The sequence below is a fragment of the Cyclopterus lumpus genome, chromosome 14 (assembly GCF_009769545.1).
Source record: "Cyclopterus lumpus isolate fCycLum1 chromosome 14, fCycLum1.pri, whole genome shotgun sequence".
Taxonomy (NCBI): Eukaryota; Metazoa; Chordata; class Actinopteri; order Perciformes; family Cyclopteridae; genus Cyclopterus; species Cyclopterus lumpus.
Genome location: NC_046979.1, coordinates 3,692,584 through 3,712,017, shown reverse-complemented (window position 1 = coordinate 3,712,017; position 19,434 = coordinate 3,692,584). Strand labels below are relative to the sequence as shown.

At 44.6% G+C, this 19,434-nt stretch overlaps 1 protein-coding gene across 1 annotated transcript in view; it reads right to left on the bottom strand.

The window, feature by feature from the left end:
* The window catches only part of tmem132e (transmembrane protein 132E), a 96,239-nt gene extending 78,022 nt beyond the window's left edge, over positions 1-18,217 (bottom strand). Inside the window, exons 1-2 of the mRNA XM_034551169.1 lie at positions 18,115-18,217; positions 16,604-17,579 (exon numbers count right to left, since the gene is read on the bottom strand). Of these exons, the coding sequence (XP_034407060.1) occupies positions 16,604-17,579; positions 18,115-18,193 (1,055 nt within the window). The 5' untranslated portion in view covers positions 18,194-18,217. The remainder of the gene's footprint in view (positions 1-16,603; positions 17,580-18,114) is intronic.
* Between the last annotated feature and the right edge of the window lie 1,217 nt (positions 18,218-19,434).

Below are 19,434 nucleotides of genomic sequence, written 5' to 3'. Positions count from 1 at the left end.
TGCTCGGCTGTTAGTCTGGTCATGCAAATGAATTCACACCTAAAGGTTAGTTCCATTGGTCAGTTCAAAGGATGCAGCAGTTCTGTTCGCTAAGCCAATTAGTAAAACTAGCGGGGTCAAAGCTCACTCTTCCGGTCAAGGACAGAAAGTTCCCCTTCACAATAAAACCCTATTATCCTGCCTTCCGAATAAAAGCAACACATTAGGTTTCAATCGGCATCCATTTTAACTATTGTCTAAACAATAAAACATTCATTCATTCTCATGCATCATACAGTTAATCATTACATTTGTCATTAAAACAGAATAATAAAACAGTGATCCTCTCTTATGTTTCATAATACATTCCTCCAGAATATTCCTCATAATATCCCAAATTAATTATCATATCTTCCTTTATGTATTAATTTAAAACATAAACTTCTCTTATCTACATGTGCAAATATATATAAAATCCACTACAACCTAACAAATCATTAGGCTTATTTTAATGGTATTTTTACACAGAAAATGTTGTTTTTATTGAACGGTAAATTGGAAAAAAAGCAATTGAAGCATTACCAACTGTGAACCTCTTTTACTTTGATTAACAACGTAACCTTAAACTCTTCAATTACAATGGCATGGGACTAAATTCTAAAACAATGCAGTGACTCAGTGACAACACACACAGCACGGGATACGGTCTAAACGTACATTGGGATTGGTTTTACTTTTTAAAAATCGTGTACAATCAATACAACAAACTGGACTTTCTGATTTCTGTATTTCACCGTATGCCGATGACACGTTTTCCTTCCTTACAGTCTGCAGCCTGAGACTTTTAAAACCAGATTAAAATTACACTTGAAATAACGTTGCACAACACTTTAAAACTAATTTAGAATGACACAGATTACATTTAATTATGTTGCATTAAACTCTAATTTCAAATGGGATCCAGGATTAATATTTAATTTACACTTAAAAAGGGGGTTCAACTTTCAAGATGGCTGAAATAGTCAAGTTCCTTGAAGAAAGTTTGAGTCCCAGTGAAAATTGAATATTTGAGTTACAAGAGGGATTCAAAGGATATTATGCATATTCTATATATATATATATATATATATATATATATATATATATATATATATATATATATTTTAAATAGGTGCACCATATGACTGGGGATGTGATCCAAAATGGGTTGAAAATCAACCCAATTGAGTTTTTATGATGCTGCTGCTGCTGATGAAGATCCCATAACGGGAAGATTGGACCAACGCACTCTTTTTGTCCCGACTCTTGAGAAAAAGGTTTTTTCCTTACTATGCGGTTTTAAAAAAAAAATATATATATATATATATATATATATATTATGTTCCTTGTTTCTCCGAGGAGGAGAAATTAGAGCTCCGCTTCTCTTCACGAATCTCTCATAACTCTTCATAACTAACCTTTGATGAGATTAAATGAAGCCTTGGTGGTTAGACTATCAGCTTTCCAAGGCACTGGCAGGTATTGTATAAACCAATGACAGATCACATGTCAGAGGGGGGGGGGGAGAGGCTTATGGGGATTTATGCCGTATCACGTATCACGCAATTAATGCCACTGTATAGATGTTTTTCATGGCAATTATGAAATGATAAAGATTAATACATGTGCTTAAGAGTCACAGGTGGTATACATGTCGGGGGTTAATTGCTCCACTCACAAGAAACGGTGAGAGAATGGCTCGTCAAGTCCTCTAATACTCAATATGATTTATCCATGGCTTATTGTGCTTACACGGCGTATTAATACGCGCAACGGAGAATCCTCGGTTCTTATTGGACGACGGGTTTTTCCTAATAGTTTCTCGTAACCGGACGCAGGCGTTCGTCACATTGACGCCCCTTGATGATCTTTTGATGAGAGTTGGTGTTGTCGAGTCTGTTGGCTTGTGATTAACAGAAAGATAAGTAGCTTCATGACGACCACATTCATTACGGTCTCTGCTCGTGGGGGAGGGCAACAAAGCTGACGGCTTCAGGAACAGCTGAAGAAAAATTGAAGAAAATGAAGAGATAAAAAAAAAAAAATCCTTTAGGTTTAAATAATGCATGATCGGGAGCTCAGATATCGTGATATAAAGGACGGGGAGAGGAGAAAAAGTACTTATTCTGAGTCCATCATCACACTGACAAAAGGGAGAAAAAAAAGGAAGCTGCTCACATTAACACGATCCTTCTGTACGAACTGTAGTCAGTTTCAGTCTGAAACAATGAGGAGTATGCCTTTCAGTTTTTCTTTGGGGGGGGTTCTCTTAGTAAGCAACGTCATGAGTGCGCGCCCGAAAAAAAACAGGGTTAGTAAACTGTGAAATTGTTCCAGCTTCTGTTTTTTTAAATTTTATTTTTTATTATCTGCTACTTATTCTGTCTCTCTCTCTTTTACACTCCGAGACCAGAATTGGTGATAGTTTGAAACGAGGAAAGTCAAACAAAGACGTTTTATTTTTGATTGAATGACGTTTTATGACAATCAAGCGTATGTTTCTGGTGGCTTTGTGGAGAGCATGTACATATAAAAAAAAAAGAGTAATTTGACCTTTAACACCCAATAACATCTGTCCTTTGTCTTAAGTGGGAACAGGGAGTTGGGACCATTGTTAAAATGTATTAATATAAAAAAACAATACATTTCATAAGCGTTCGTCAAAGCCACCAGACTCCAGTCATTTTACATTGCAGCTCCATTCAAACCCAACAGAAACTACAAATAATAATAATACGACCTGTTTGTCTTTCCACTCTGGTATGAGAGTTTTAAAAGAAATACTGAATAAAGTACCAGATATTGAACGTAACCATGGTAACAGTTGAATGGTTTACTAATAACCCTGCTGTCCAGGCTGTTGAACATCAGGAAATAAAAACGAAAGAAACCAAATGCGACGGCCTCGGTTCACATCCACAATAATTAAAAGAAGTTCATCGACTGCTTCTAGCAGTTTCTTTCGGTTTATTTGAGATAACTGGTGATGCTTTAACAATGTTCATCTACCGTATAAATGTACCGTATGAAGAAAGCAGGCATTTACTAATCATCCTGAAATATAGACTCAGAAGATTCTTACACACACACACAACACCCTATTATGGTACATTGATAATAACGAGCAGAAAGAGAGTATTCAGGCAGTTTATGGATTTTTGCCTTTGTGCATTTTCAAAATGTGTAAAACACAAAACGTATTCTCCGTCCCCGTCGGTCTGGATTGCTTTTAAATATACAAGAACCTGTCAAGTTGTAACGTGTGGGAGTCAAAAACTCCTTTCAAACTGCCTCCCCTCTCGCTCGGTGATCATCGCGGTCCTCAAGCGTTGCATTGTGGGTGAGTGGAGCGCTAATGGAGGCGATATTGACGGAGAAGCAATCAACTTGTGGTCAGTAAGAATTGGAAGAAGTTGAAACTTCCTCTTACGTTCCACTGGATGCTAATGAGGGGAGTAAATACTGATGTGTATGCATGTACACAGTGTGAAACATCACAATTAAACAAGGAAAACAGGTTTGGAGTTGTTTTCAACCTGCGTCCCATTTCTTTGTGTGTGTTTCTTTGCATTATTTATGATAAAAATAAGATCACATTTTACTGGTTAATTGCTCATATGGGGATTGTGGCACCGTCACTGCAAAAAGAGTAAACAAACCCCTTGTTTTTTCCATATTATCTAATTCAGTGTGTTTCCCTTTTTCTATTTTTTTCTGGGGACCCACTTTTTAAAAAATGATGACAACCCATCGTGACCCAGTTAACAATAAGCTCCATCTATGAATCCTATATCTAGAAATGTTTAAATATAAGCCTTCCTGACCATCTTCACTGCCATTTACACATCGCCGTATATTACCTTGAAGAGAATAAACATACGTTTGATGCTTATGCATGTCGTGTTGAGAACATATACACTATAAATACTTCCAAAGATTAAACCAAATAAATGCATTTGAAGGGAGTTAACCGGCTCTTTCATCAGTAAAACCAACAGATTGCATTCTGGCCTTTCTTATGAGATTCAATGTTATAAGTCGGCTAAAAACCGTCAGAATACAAACATTCCCTTTTGTGTCCCAAAAGGTGAACTGCAGATATAAATGTGAAATAAAATCAAAAAATCCGGAAGAAATTCTTCTCATTTCTTTGGCGACCCAAATATAAACTCCCGCGACCCACCGGCGGGGTCCCCACCCAGTGTTTTGAGGGTCAGTGTGCAAAATAATTATTTGATCCTCCAGCTTGTTAAATAAAAAAAAATTGCTTTCTTAAAACAAAACACTTCCCACAGAGGAGTGAAACCAAGACGGGTGAAGACTCAGCAGCGAGGAGAGGAGTCGTGTTCCTCGGAGACGATTGCAAATCCCCTGCAACCGTTCCTGAACCTCGAGGATGCGATGGATGGAGATGTGAAAACATCCCGACATGTTTAAAATTCAAAAGAATTGTCGTGCCATGAAGAAACTTGGTTTAGGATCAGAAGGAAAAAAAATATGAAAAAAAACGGCTTAAAATAGTAACCAGGAAGTGAGTCAGCTATTTTTGCACATGCGTGTTTATGAAATGGTTGTTGCGGTTCCTAAATAAGGCGGTTGTTAACAAGCGTCTAAACGAGACAACTTTGTTCATTCGTTTGACCACGGAAATTAATTTCTGCAATAATCCCCAAAATCCAATTGGATTTTCTTTTTGTCGAGCGAGCCGAGGCTCAACTACACAAATGTGCTCTATACACGACCAACGTGAACATAAGTCAAAATGAGTCCCGTATTGGTTTGACCCATCCCACCGCCACGCTTTATTTTAGACGTAGACGACATCAACATGTGCGTATGACCACGTGGCACGTTGTCGTAGGAGAGGTTTGATTACACGAGTCCAGCCTCCTGCAGCGTGATATTTACCAACGGCTGGCATTCACGGGGAAACGGCGAGCTGGCCCGTCTCCTCGCCGCGGGGTTAGTCCGCCTGGGAAATATCACGGGGCGCAGTCCGCCTTCATTTTTTTTTTTAAAACCTCCTAAAAAATCCAAGTGTCTGCAGGTCGACTGGCTCGGAAAAAAAAAAAAACACGAGTTGACGACGTCAAATTCCACCTCGAAATGAAAACGTGACGGGAGTGAGAAGAAAGAAAAGAAAAAGAAACGTGTCGGGGCACCGGAGGAAGAAAACCAATGCGTTCACAATCATTAGATTAGCAGTCTTGGGCGTCTGCCACGAAATATGAATATGCATTAACCCAAATTCTTCCATTGAGATTGCCTTGTTTCCCCATGTGCTCCCAATGCATTCATCGGACCCATTATTCCTTGAGCATCACTCCCATTGTACTGCGCAGAGAAAGAGAGAGAGACGAGCGACGCTGCCAAGGTGCATTGATATCAGTGACTACAGCCTTCTGTTCTGACTCCTCCCCTCTCGGCCCCGTTGTGTGACTGCAGTGTTTACAAGGCCCCGGCGTTAACATGTTAACAGCCTCCGACGTGAAAGTTGCTTTTCTTCTCTGGATCGATACCAAAAGCAGGAGCCGAGAGAGACTCTTGTTCTCCTTGTCCAATGATCGCCCCCCCCCCCCCAGATGACTTCAAGTCCCAGGAATCTAATGAAACTGTACACGACCCGGAGAGCCTTTCTGCCCTCAGGACTGCAGTACAGTGCATCTCTTGATCTTTTGTGTACAGCTTTGCAAACAACAGCTGCAAAAGAACACTCAGAGAGCCCATCATTAAAAATCTAAAGTGTATCTGGCGGTGGGGAAGATGCAAACTCCTGCACACCAATGCCTCCTTTGAAGGTGTAGCACCACTGGGCAGTGCAATCCTTCACGCCGGGTCCATTACGACGGATCGGGTTCCGCAAAACCCCCTTCGGGCAGGCGTCATAAAAGAAGCAGAAGAGGAGAAGGGCGGGGCGGAGATAGCAATAAAACCTCGGCAATTTCTGTCCGTGACAACATGAAAGAGGGAGGGACAGGTAAATGGAGGCTGCCTGCAGTGGTAAATACGGCTTATCTTAGTCTTGTCCCCATAAATCCATCAAAGGTTTTTTTTGAAGATAACCACATAAGGCGGTGTGTGTTGAGGGGGGGAGGGGGGCTGCTTTGTGCAGGTGGAAAATGATCTAATGGAGGAAGGGGGACAGAAATCTGATGCCGATTGAGAAATGGGATAACCTCGCATTGGGGTGGATGCCTCACTACCCGCCCGTCACCCCCTCCTTGGATTTTTCCGCATTATTGCATTCCCCTCACTGAATGTCATCCAATCATGAACCTGAACTCTGCTCCGAGATGGAGCCAAACGCACTCTGACGCGCGGATATTTCTCGAATGAAGTAACGCAACACCCGTTTTCAGCGGTGCGAACCTCCCGAAACTCAATAAGTTGATCACAGCACGTTTAGCAGCAGCCAAACACTTCATGATGAATTAATCAGTCTCTGCCAGACGCGCGGGCTAATTTGATTCACCGTTAATGCACAACTGCTGTTAATTATGACCGTTTTTATTACCGGCTTATTTTGTTTCTTTTGTTTTGAAACATAAGTAGAGAGTCGCTCCAGGTATTTAACCACTGGAAGACAACCTGTTGCTCACGGAGGGTCAGGTTCAATTTACTGTTGGGTTGGATGAAGATGATAATCATTCAAAAAGGTAAAATGGCATTTTGTGTCTTTACTCGAGCTTTTGGCCAGAAGCCTTTTGGACGTTTCTGAACCACAGATGTGTCGAATGTCAACGCTTTGCATTCGGTCAGATTCAGTGACCAAGTCGAGCGACCGTTGTTGAAGGTTACGTGGTACAATACGAGTTGGTGCACCGCGTTGTTGCAACAATGTTGCACCGCCGCATTGTTGCTCCGGGTTGTTGCACGGCGTTGTTGCACCGCCGCGTTGTTGCACTGGGTTGTTGCACTCTCTCTCTCTCTCTGTGTGGGTTGCGTTGTTGCACTGGGTTGCGTTGTTGCACCAATGTTGCACCAATGTTGCACCACGTTGCGTTGTTGCACCGCCGCGTTGTTGCACTGGTTTGCGTTGTTGCACTGGGTTGCGTTGTTGCACCAATGTTGCACCGCGTTGCGTTGTTGCACCGCCACGTTGTTGCACTGGGTTGTTGCACTGGGTTGTTGCACTGGGTTGTTGCACTGGGTTGTTGCACTGGGTTGTTGCACCGCCGCGTTGTTGCACCGGGTTGTTGCACCGGGTTGTTGCACCGGGTTGTTGCACCGGGTTGTTGCACCGGGTTGTTGCACTGGGTTGTTACACTGGGTTGTTGCACCGCCGCGTTGTTGCACTGGGTTGCGCTGTTGCACCAATGTTGCACCGCGTTGCATTGTTGCACCGCGTTGCGTTGTTGCACCGGGTTGTATTGTTGCACTGCATTGTTGCACCGCGTTGCGTTGTTGCACCGGGTTGTATTGTTGCACTGCATTGTTGCACCGCGTTGCGTTGTTGCACCGTGTTGTGTTGTTGCAACGCGTTGTTGTCCCTTTTCTTTATAAACAAGTAGTTTTTTTTGCCTAAACCTGACAAATCGTTTCACAACGTTAACCACCAGGCATTTTGAGTTTTGTCAAGCACGATATGAGGCCGATATGAAATGTATTCACAAATCATATTTGTGATTCAGAAACAGTCGACGTGGTACTGGGCAGCAAGCAATTGTCAGAAAAATTCCCATTTTCTATGTTTTTATTGCACACATTACCAACCCATAAAAGATGCACCTTTTAGTGTTGAGTCACAAATAATAATCCAGAGAATTAAAAGCGTATTTTCTCCAATACGTCATCGAGCTATCCAATAATACATGCATCCAGCATGCAGAGAGGACCAGCAAACACAATACACCTGCATTCCTGGAGAGATGTCAAAATCGTTCACAATTTGAGCGGCAGCACAACACGTTTTTTCTGGGAACCCGAACATCAAGCCGTCCAAAAGAAAAACAAAAGAAATGTGTTTGGAAAGAGAACACATTTGGTGATTGAAAGATTTCACAGTTTTCATTTGGAGCGCCGGGAAATGAATTTTTACGAAAGATAAAACGGTTAACGGGAGCTTTCTCAAATGAGAAACATATTCACTTCTTTTTTTTTTTCATACCTGGAGGACTGCTTGTTTGATTACATTGGAAATGAAGAGCTCTGGGCTTTTGTCAATTTGTCTCTCAGGCTCCCTCCATAATTTAACGCATATTAAAATATGCTTTGAAAAAAGGCATAAAAAGCACAGAAAGTCCTCAGGTCTGCTTGTGATTTATCAATCTGTCAGACAAACTTCCCAAAAAAGCACGAGCGCTTCAATGAGAGGAACGAGAAGAGAAGTTCACGCCGAGAAGACGAAAGATAATGGCCGACGTCTTGGTTTTACATCTGCACATTAAACTCCTGACGAAAGCGTTTAAGAACCAAGCCGATGCAAAAGCAACGGAACAGAGGGCTCTCATTAACAGCACTCCGTAGCGTTATGCATTATATTAATTAAAACGTGATTAATGAAAGCCTTTTAGACCCTAATACGGTCTGCTGGCTGGTACTGTATCGCAGCGGGATTAGACGACAGCTGTGCAATTTTACTCCGCTTTTTAAAGAATTTGCCAACATTTGGAAGTGTGAAATGGTTTCCTCCCCTCCCCCCCCCCCCCCCCCCCCCCCCAAAAAAAAATGTGCACATCGCAATAGGTCCACCCCGAGTTCACTGGAGTTTGATTAAGTGGTTAATTGGCGCTGATGAAACCGTCTTCTGCAGCACTTTCAGACCGCTGGCTGTGGGCATGACCAGGTCGTATGAATGCATCTGTAACTGCCCAATGAGTGAACAGCTGCGTACTCGACCCGGTTGAACTTTGTGGGTTTCGATAGAATATCTCAACTTGATTGGGGTTTCGTTTGTCTGTAAAAACTAAAACCGACAGTCCAGATTCGCCGAGCGTGCTAAAAAAAAAAAGGCCCCTCGGTAGATATGGTGGTTGAAGTGAGAGTCACACACTGGAAATACCGGAACAGAAGTTACTCCGCTTGCCTAAAGGAGGTTAGAAAAAGGTCTGAATGGCTTCAGTAGGAGCCACGCGCTGGAACAAACATGCATAAATGTCTGCTTTTAGCTGACGCATGCTAATTTATTTGAGCATTAAAAAGAAAAACTAACTCGAGCTCAAAACAGCCAATTTCATTAAAATCTTGGCACGCACAGTATATCCCCCCTTTTGTGACTCGTGCCAACGGCCTACCAGAGGGGGGCTCTCTGCACTTATTAAAGATCACAATGGTAAATACTCCCCCCCCCCCTTGCAGCTTGACCTCAAATAACTTGTTGACGGTGAGGCGAGAAGGGAGGGAGGCGAGCAGTAGGGGAAGCAGCAGTGGCGGTGCAAGTCCAGTACGGCCCCGAGGCGTCGCTTTATTTTGGTCGTTAAGATCCCAGAAAAGAGCGCCGACATCGAGGCCATCGGGATTGGAGGTCGAGCCGGCAGCGAGACGTGGGAGCTGGCAGGAAGCAGAGGCCGAGGTCGGGAAGTTGCGTGCGCGCGTTTCCCCTACGAGGCGTGAGCGGCGGCCACGTCGAGCCGCCGCCGCCGCTCGCTGAATGTGGGTCACTCTCCCTGGCTTCCACTGCGCGTTCTCATCCTGCGGCCTTTATCTGGAGCCAGGGCATTTGAATACTGCATGTTGTACCTAAGGCTGTGGAGTACGGCGGTGTGAGTCCTGCACCGACGAGAGCAGTGGGAGTGTAGTTTGTGTGTGCGCACTGCAACGAGGCTGTTTACCGTCAGCGAAACGGTCAACGAGTCACCGGAAGCCACATCGGCAGCCGGTCGCCGTGTTCAGGTGGAGCTGCTCGCACGGCCCCTTGAGGTCCTCAATGTGAATAAACCCCATGAGCACAATATGTTGGGCTCCCTACCAGCTGCAGGTCTTAGTAGGCGAAGCAAGGTTAGTTCTGATATGCTGATATGTATCATTTTATGAGCGACAGTTGCCTTTGTGTTGAAATATAAATGGAACTGTTCAAGATGGCAAATAGATACGAGGTCTTGTCATGTCACATGGCGCGATAACACAAATGACCCATTAATCTTTTTTAATTATCTGTCAGTTAGATTTTAAAGCAGCAGACCACGGACGGATTACTGAACGGGGATGGGGGATGGGGCGGGGGGGGGGGGGGGGGGGGGGGGGGGGGGGGGGGGGGGGGGGGGGGGGCGGGGGGGGGGCGACAGGTCCAGGGGCCATAAGTCTCAGGGGCTCCCCTGACCTTCACCTACAAAATGTCACTCAAAGAGACAACAGGAAGACTCCAAATGACTCCAAAGGAGACACAAAACAACTACAAAGAGACTCCAAATGACCCCAGAGACACAAAACAACTACAAAGACAGAATATGACCACTAAGAGATACTAAACTACCACAGAGACACAAAATTAATAGTATTTAGTGACACAAAACTACCACAAAGAGACTCCAAATGACCCCAAAAAGACACAAAACAACTACAGAGAGACAGAAATCGACCACAAAGAGACACAAAACAACTACAAAGAGACAGAAATCGACCACAAAGAGACACAAAACAACTACAAAGAGACACAAATCGACCACAAAGAGACACAAAACAACTACAAAGAGACACAAATCGACCACAAAGAGACACAAAACAACTACAAAGAGACACAAATCGACCCCAAAGAGACACGACATCACAGCGAGGTGTGTAATGACCAAGGTGAGACAGTAACTGGGGTCTCTTGCATGTCTTTGCCAAAGGGCCCAATGTGTCGAACACTGCCAACGCAGCGGGTTTGGTTCATTAACACGACCGACATTGCAATCACTATCAAACTCCGCCGGATGAGAATGAACCCATCGAGCCTCGAGATCGACCAGCGAATGTATTTCCTGATGTGCAGTTTATGTGGAGACACTTTTATAAGTTAAATGCAAAGGGGGGAGTGATGGGAAAAAAGGCTATCAGACATCACGAGTCGTTAGAATGATTCATTGGCCAAAGAGTTGTATTTAGTGGGGGGAATTGCTTGTGTGTCCTTGAAGGCGTGACGGATCGTCCCACGAGCCTGGGGTGTCAGCAGGGTAAGAAAACATGCTTATGGTTGGAAGATTTAGTGAGATTTATCAGAGCTTTTTTTTTTTTTTGGTGCAAAAAAAACACAAAACAACAACAACACAGCTGTCTGCTGCAGGTGGGAATTTGTGGGTGGGGAAAAAAACTCAAACGAGCTAATTGGCAATTTTCTGTGGGGTCGTCACTGTAATATATATAAGAGCCGCATTTCACATTAAAGTGTAGTCATTTGGGCAATTAAGAATATTTAAAAAATAAATTAAAAAATGATGACTGGTAGCTTCCGCGAAAACCTGAAGCGAAGCGGTATCTGAAGCAGAGGCCTCCAACAACTGACTGGGACTGTAACCGTTGGCATGTATGATACATATGTACCGTCAATTAAATGAACACAGCCGAGGACTCGAGCAATAAATATATAAATATATATATATATATATATTATATGACGAGGAGTCACTTATATTAAATATATATTATTAATAAGCATGGGAGGATATCCATAAAATAAATGTCACTCTGCACGTTGACAAGCGGAGCACGCGAGATACCATTAAACACAGCCACCCGCATTACTGTTATCGCGTCGCCATGGTAACCAAATTTGACACGCCACTACTTTCCCCCCCCCTCCCCCCATCTTACAGCATGACATGCACACACACACACACACACACACACACACACACACACAGAGAGAGAGCGAGCACATTTCTGGCAGCGCTGCTGTTGCCGTGGGAAGAATCCGGGCAGATTCCACACGTGGCCGTGCGGCTCGGCCTCACGCCGTCATCCGCAATAACAAGTCAAGGAGCTTCAAAGCCCGGACGAGTGCATAAGGAGAAAGGAATTGTGGCCAAAAAAAAAAATTTAAAAAAAGGGGAGAGAGAGCCGCAGCAGGAAGGGGGAGTCCTCCCGATTCATCTTTTTTTTTAAAAGATGCTCCTCCATTGCATCTTTAAAATCGTCTCCCTCGACTCGACAGTCCAGAACTACTGGATTCACGCCCGATGGAGGGGCCACATCTCTTTCTTTGACTTATATATATTCAGGCAATAAGGGGTGAATGACAACGTAATGTAGATCTCAGAAGAAGGTGAAGAACGCAGCCTTTTTGTGTCTCTATATTACGACCGACATGAGATCACACATCTTTCAGGGGGGGGGGGTAAATGTTGCTCTGACGGTGTGAAAACAAATGCTCGGCATTCCTGGTGGGGGGGTGGGGTTGGGCCCCGAGATAATGAATGGTTAGCATTGTCGTCTGGAGACAAGGTGGGAGGACTGGGAGGATGTCTTTAAGTACACACACACACACACACACACACACACACAAATACAAAGTCTATAGCATTCATTCATAGATTCATTTTTGAGATTTCAGCTACTTTTAGTAGCATGTTTGAAGGGAGACGCATATCAGGTTTCACCATCTGCAACCATCATGAGACAATGGGCCCTTCGGCAAAGACGGGATAAGAGTTGTTAAGTTGTTAAGCCTCTTTTTGTTGTTGCGTGTCACTTTGTAATTGTTTTACGTCTCTTTGTGATTGTTTTACGTCTCTTTTAGTTGTTTTGAGTGTCTTTGTAGTTGTGTTGTGTCTCTTTGTAGTGATGTTGAATCTCTCTGAGGTTGTTTTATGTCTCTTAGTAGTTGTTTTCAGTCTCTTTGAAGTTGTTTTATGTCTCTTTGTAGGGATGTTGAGTTTATTTGTTTTATGTCTCTTTGTAGTTGTTTTATGTCTCTTTGTTGTGATGTTGAGTCTCTTTGCCGTTGTTTTATGTCTCTTTGTAGTTGTTTTATGTCTCTTTGTTGTGATGTTGAGTTTATTTGTTTTATGTCTCTTTGTTGTGATGTTGAGTTTATTTGTTTTATGTCTCTTTCTAGTTGTTTTATGTCTCTTTGTTGTGATGTTGAGTCTCTTTTCCGTTGTTTTATGTCTCTTTGTTGTGATGTTGAGTCTCTTTGCCGTTGTTTTATGTCTCTTTTCCGTTGTTTTATGTCTCTTTGTTGTGATGTTGAGTCTCTTTGCCGTTGTTTTATGTCTCTTTGCCGTTGTTTTATGTCTCTTTGTAGTTGTTTTATGTCTCTTTGTAGTGCTTTTTAGTCTCTTTGAAGACGTTTGGTGTCTCTTTGTAGTTGTCTCTTTGTTGTCGTTCTTTGTGTGTCTTTGTGGTCATTTTAAGTGTCTTACTGGTTTCCACGTGTCTCTTTGAGCGACAATTTAGCAAGTGAAGACCGGTGGGGCCCCTGACCCTTTGGGCCCTTGTGCCTGGTCCCAGTAGGTAATCCATCCAAGCACCAGACTAGTGCAAAAAATTGCACTTGCTGCGTCTTGATTAAACCTTTTTGGCATCGTTCTTTATAAACTCCCAAAGGATATGCTGGTAAAATACGAAGTGTTTGAACTCTTCCCTAATCTGTCAGGTGGAGACACACACAACTGTGTTGCTGCTCGGGGCATGTTTTTGTAAACTGGTGTCTGGGTCACAACCTTTACAAGGTTTTAGGTTTATTAATAGCGAATCCTTCCACCCTGAGGATTCACAATTAATAAACCATTTCCGCGGGGAGGATTTCAACGCCGGTTTTCCCCTCGCAGCTTATTGAGTTATTGAGGCTTAATTAGGTTCAGTTCAGATTTCAACGATCATATTTACAGTGCGTTTCATCATTGTTGCTGAGTTAGTCAGGATTATTAGCTTCGTTCACGGCTACGAGCGGAGAAAAAAAAAAAAACTTTCTTTCCTCAAGCTTTGTCGAGTGCAAATAATCATTTATTCGCTCACCCCGAATATTGTGTTGACAAGCGAGGAGAGGAAAGTGCAGGCGGCGGAGAGCCGAGCCGAGGCCTCTCGTTCCGGCAGAAGCTCAAACTCAGAAGTTTTAACGTCGGCAAATATTATTTATTATTACAACCATTATGGTCCTTCTCAGAAACGGAAAATACAACAGCCAGCTCATTGATTGCCATTACTGGTTGTCTGTTTACAGGCAAGAGACTTTGATTATATATATATATATATATATATGTATTTATTTATAAATATTTATTATTATTGGTTCCATATTTTTTATATATATACATATATATATATATGTATTTAATTATAAATATTTATTATTATTTGTTCCATATTTTTTTATATATATATATATTTATTTATAAACATGTATTATTATTTGTTCCATATTTTTATATATATATATATATATATATATATATATATATGTGTATTTATTTATAAATATTTATTATTATTTGTTCCATATTTTTTTATATATATGTATTTATTTATAAATATTTATTATTATTTGTTCCATATATATATATACACAGTATATTTCTATATATATGTATATATATTCCTGCAGACCTGATGAGTACTTAAAGTGTCTATAATCTATATTTTATGCATATCGGTGCCCCAAAAAGGTATCTTTATTTATTAATTACATTTGTTAAACTATGACTCTTATACATAATTGTATATTATTTGTATATTTATTTATTTTCCTTGCATAGTTCAAGTTGCGTACCATCTGAATGTTATTGTGGGTCAGGGGGGGACAAACAAACAAACAAACACACCACTTTCATCCAGGAGACCTCTGTTCATGTTGACAGAGTCAGTCAAGTCAACATCGAGCGCGCTCTTTTCCCGAAGCTAACCAAGTGGTTTGGTAACTGTGAGCACTGGCCAGGCTGCAAGGATTTGACTTCTTACTTTGAGAATGCGTCGTTGTCGTTTACGGCCGACAGCTGTTAGCAGCAAAAGAAAACAAGCGATGAAAGTAAACGACACCATGTGTTCCAATCCACCAATAAACAGACCGACAGCGTTAGCGACGAGCTGGTAAACAGAGTGGAACGCAGTTAAATAGACGGTTTATCCTCAGGAGCCGGAGGAGACCAAAAACAGAGCGACAAGAGAGTTCTCTGTGTGAACTAAAGTGTTGTTTATCGGTGAGTAAGACTATGATCGCTTCTACAATGTGCACTGTGTGCCCGAATAAAGTTAGAATTGTTCAGTTTGATGGACTTTTGTGCTCGTAAAAATGAAGACACTTTAGAATTACATTTGCAATATGAGAAACTAACTGCGAATGAAAGCGTTCCTTTTATCACGGCGGTGAATAAACACGTTAAAAAGCTCATTTGATGCCATTTCGTTATTCGCGGCGAAATAGTAGAATATCATTTTTACAAGAGCGGAGTTCATTGATTTTATTGACTGAAACGAGTATTTCGTCTTGACACGCCAAAAAGACACAAAACAACTACAGAGAGACACAAATCGACCACAAAGAGACACAAAACAACTACAAAGAGACAGAAACAGAAATCGACCACAAAGAGACACAAAACAACTACAAAGAGACACAAATCGACCACAAAGAGACACAAAACAACTACAAAGAGACACAAATCGACCCCAAAGAGACACAAAACAACTACAAAGAGACACAAATCGACCCCAAAGAGACACAACATCACAGCGAGGTGTGTAATGACCAAGGTGATACCTACACGATGATATGCTGAATGTTTTGGCCGACGAGAACGAGTGAGCTCGTGTTTCTCGATTATTATCGCGTGGAGCTGCGTCACCGGCAGACATCTGCAACGTGCGCTAAGACATATTCAAATGTTGATATTCGTGCTCTTCTGTCTGTACCGCACGAGTGCCGAAGGACCACAGCGTACCGGAGCGAGGCCTTTCAATGTGTGACCGTCACCTGTGCCTCTAAACAAGAAGAAGAAGAAGAAGAAGAAGAAGAAGAAGAAGAAGAAGAAGAAGAAGAAACATCTGTGGATGTTAAGCCACCACTTCAAAAAAGGTGAAGTGCTGCTCCACATTAACCCCGTCTTCTCCCTCTCTTCCTATCTCACCTGACTTTAATTACTGCCGGCCCAGCAGAGTTAGAAAATTAATGAGACGGATGAAATATGAGATTACTGTGCTCGTTTGACTCTATTGGACTGCAGAGGGAATGCTGCGCGCATCATACGCTTTTAAATTCTGAGGTTATGCAACAAACAAATAAACAAAAAACATTATCCAATTATGCTTTTTGAACGAGGGCGATTATCACGATGATGAAGACGGCCCCGGCGCTGCGATAATCGGCCCCCATTAAGGGAGGGGCTATTCCTATATTTATTACTCGCCGGGGACTTCACAGGATGCGGCATTCCACGCCGCGCAGAGACAAATTGTGGACGTGTGGATATAATTATAATTTTTTTTTTAAAAAGGCATGAGCCGTGAGGCTTCAGTCCACGACGGGAGGGGAATGACTAATGGGCCCCCCCCCCCCCCCGAGGTCTGCCAGGAAGCGGGCGAATCATTCATTCGAGCCATAACTCTTGTTGTGCATGAGAATCCTCACGCTGAGCTTCTGCAAGCAGCTTTTTCAACGTGTAAACACGCCGAATGGATGGAAGCAGAATACGTGGGGCGTGTATTTCAAAAAACAAACAAAACGGAGACCTACTTGAGGGAGAACTGCTCCACGGTGGAGTTGGGCATCAGGTAGAGGAAGATCCGGAGGGTTTCTCCGGGCTTCAGGGGCTTCTCTGGCAGCCTGAGGAACATGTTCTTATCCAACTGCTTGTCCACCAGCAGCTGCTCCTGGCTGGCCTGGTACAGGCTGATGCTCCCGATGCGCAGCAGGGGGTGCTGTGACAGAGGCTCTCCCCTGGAGCCGCCGCCGCCGCCCCGGTGACCTGAGCCCTCGCTGCACTCCCCGTCCAGACTGGTCCCGTGGAGCGTGTAGTAGAGCTCCGCCTGCAGGGTCTCGCTGGTGAGCCCGTCCAAGAGCCCGTCGCCGGAGCCTTTCCTCCGACCCAGCGGGGCCACGTTGGTGTTGAACCAGGACGGCGGCAGCTCCAGCTGGGCCAAGCACTGCGCCAGGTTGCCTTTCATGCGGCAGGAGGTTTTGATCTCGCGGACGTCCCGGAAGGCGTGCAGCCGGACGCAGGGCAGCTGGTCCCGGGCTTTGAAGTCGTCCCAATCGCGGCCGGCGATGTAGAAGAACACCTGCACCGCGGGGTTGTTGGAGAAGACCCGCGCCTGGACGATGAAGGCCCTCACCTTCCAGTTGACCGTCAGCTGGCCGGGGATGTCCAGCGGGCTGGCTGGCTGGAGCAACTCCTTGGACAGGGCCTGGTCCCGGGAGAAAGGCCCGAAGCTTACGTTGATGGCGGGGAGGTCTTTTGTCTGGAAAACCACGAAGCTCTCAGAGCGCTGCAGCGGGTGTCCCGCGCTCGGGCCGCCGGTGCCGGCACCGCCCCTTCCGCCGCCGCCCGTCTGCCCCGTGGCCTGAGCCTCCCGCAAGAAGAAAGCCAGCTGTGCGTTGGACATTTTGAAGTTGGCGGGGAGGTAGACGTTGGGTGGCGAGGGACTGACGGTCACCGGCGAGGAGCTGAGGAGCGCATCGGAGCCGGTCGGGGAGATTTTACCGGCGAGAGCTGCGGAGAGAGCAAAGGAAGGAAAAGGTCAAACCTTGAAAAGTACAGAAAGAGTTAATTAAAGATGTAATGCGTGAGGGAGAGGAGGCGGAGCCAATGAAGCAAAAAAAACGAGGAATGATGGTGTGAACAGGAAGTGGAGGAGGTGTGCTCAGTGAGGGGGGGTTAGGGGGGGGGGAGAAGGTCAACACACACTAATCACGTGACAACTGGTCAATACGTGTAAAGCATCCAGCGGCAGGTTGTCAAGGTGGGCGACACGTGACCATCCAATCAGGGGTTTGAGCTATTTCACTGAGTTAAACTGCTCATGACGAACACACACACGCGCACACACACGCACACACGCACACGCACACACGTGTTTGTATGTGAGCGGCGCGCGCGCGCACACACACACACTTGTTATCCATCGCACCTCACTTGAGAAGAATAAAAGTCAACATCGCTCGACAGAGACAAAGTAGGGCAAAAAAAAAATTATAATAATAATAATAAAAATCATCGCGAAACAAACAGAATAAATGTGACATACTTATCAAAATGACCCAGAGCCGAGCACAAACACACAGCCGCCCGTCCCCGTGGTCCAAATCATAGATTAAAAGTCCCATATTCCAAATGGTTGTAGCATTGAAATCGTATCCTTTGAATTTGAAGAAAGAAAAATAATATATATATATTTATATTTTTTAAATTCCCGCAACGAGTAAAAAGCCTCTTCAGAAAGGTTTTTGTTACTCAGCCGGAGCTCCACGCGAGTTGTGACCCTTTTTTTCCGGTTTCTCTTTATCACGAGTTGCAAAAAAAAAAAAAGAAGAAGAATAAATAACAACAACAACAACAAAAGAAGAGATATGCTCCAGCAGCGCGTGTTCTCGTATCCGGCTTCTTTGAACTTGTGCTGGTCCGGTTGCACTCCCCCCCCCCCCCCCTCTCTCCCCGGTTGCCGTATAGGTCTTCGGTTTGAGAGCAGCCCCCCGTGCGCGCGCGCCAGCTCGTTCCCTCCCACACTGAGGAAGCTCCGGGACGGACGCGGACAGGGCGGGCGGGGGGGGGGCGGGGCCTCCTCCCGGTTGGTGGGCTGCACGGGGAACTACAGACAAAGCCTCTGACGCCGCCCCGTCTTGCCACACCTAGTCCCCCCGGTCTATAATCACCATGTGAGCACACAGCCCTCGGAGGACTCGACTTGCACCGCGCGCACGCACACACGCACGCACGCACGCACACACACACACATATATATATGGAGGCGAGAGAAATACCACTCTGCAGCTCGATTCATCCTCTCCCTCTGGACGTGTTGAGGCAGGCTCTTATGTGTGTGTGTGTGTGTGTGTGTGTGTGTGTGTGTGTGTGTGTGTGTGTGTGAGGTGGGGCGGGGGATGGATGTATTGCTTGAATGCCCCCAGGCAGAGAGGGGAGAGTACAGGGTGAGAAGGGAGGGATTAGGTAAAGATTATTGATGAATTAGCCTAGCTCTCCATCCCATCTCCTCCTCCTTTCTCATTCTCCCCCCCCCCCCCCAACCAACCACCCATCTCCTTCACCTCCTCCTCCATCTCCTCCTCCTCCTCCTCCTCCTCCTCCTCCACCTCCTCCCCCTTTTCGTCTGCTTCAGCCCCATGAGAAATCCATGAGAATGAGGGGATACCGGCAGCCGCAGGGGGAGGGGTATCAGCACTGCCTTCCTTGCTAGTCTCACATGTGCCTGGAATTCCCATAATAAAAGAAAAGGGGGGGGGGGGGGGGGGGGGGGGGGGGGGGTGATCCACGAGTGTGTGTGTGTGTGTGTGTGGGCCCCATAAACTGAATGGCAAACAGCGGGGCCAACAAAAGATGAAGCCACGGC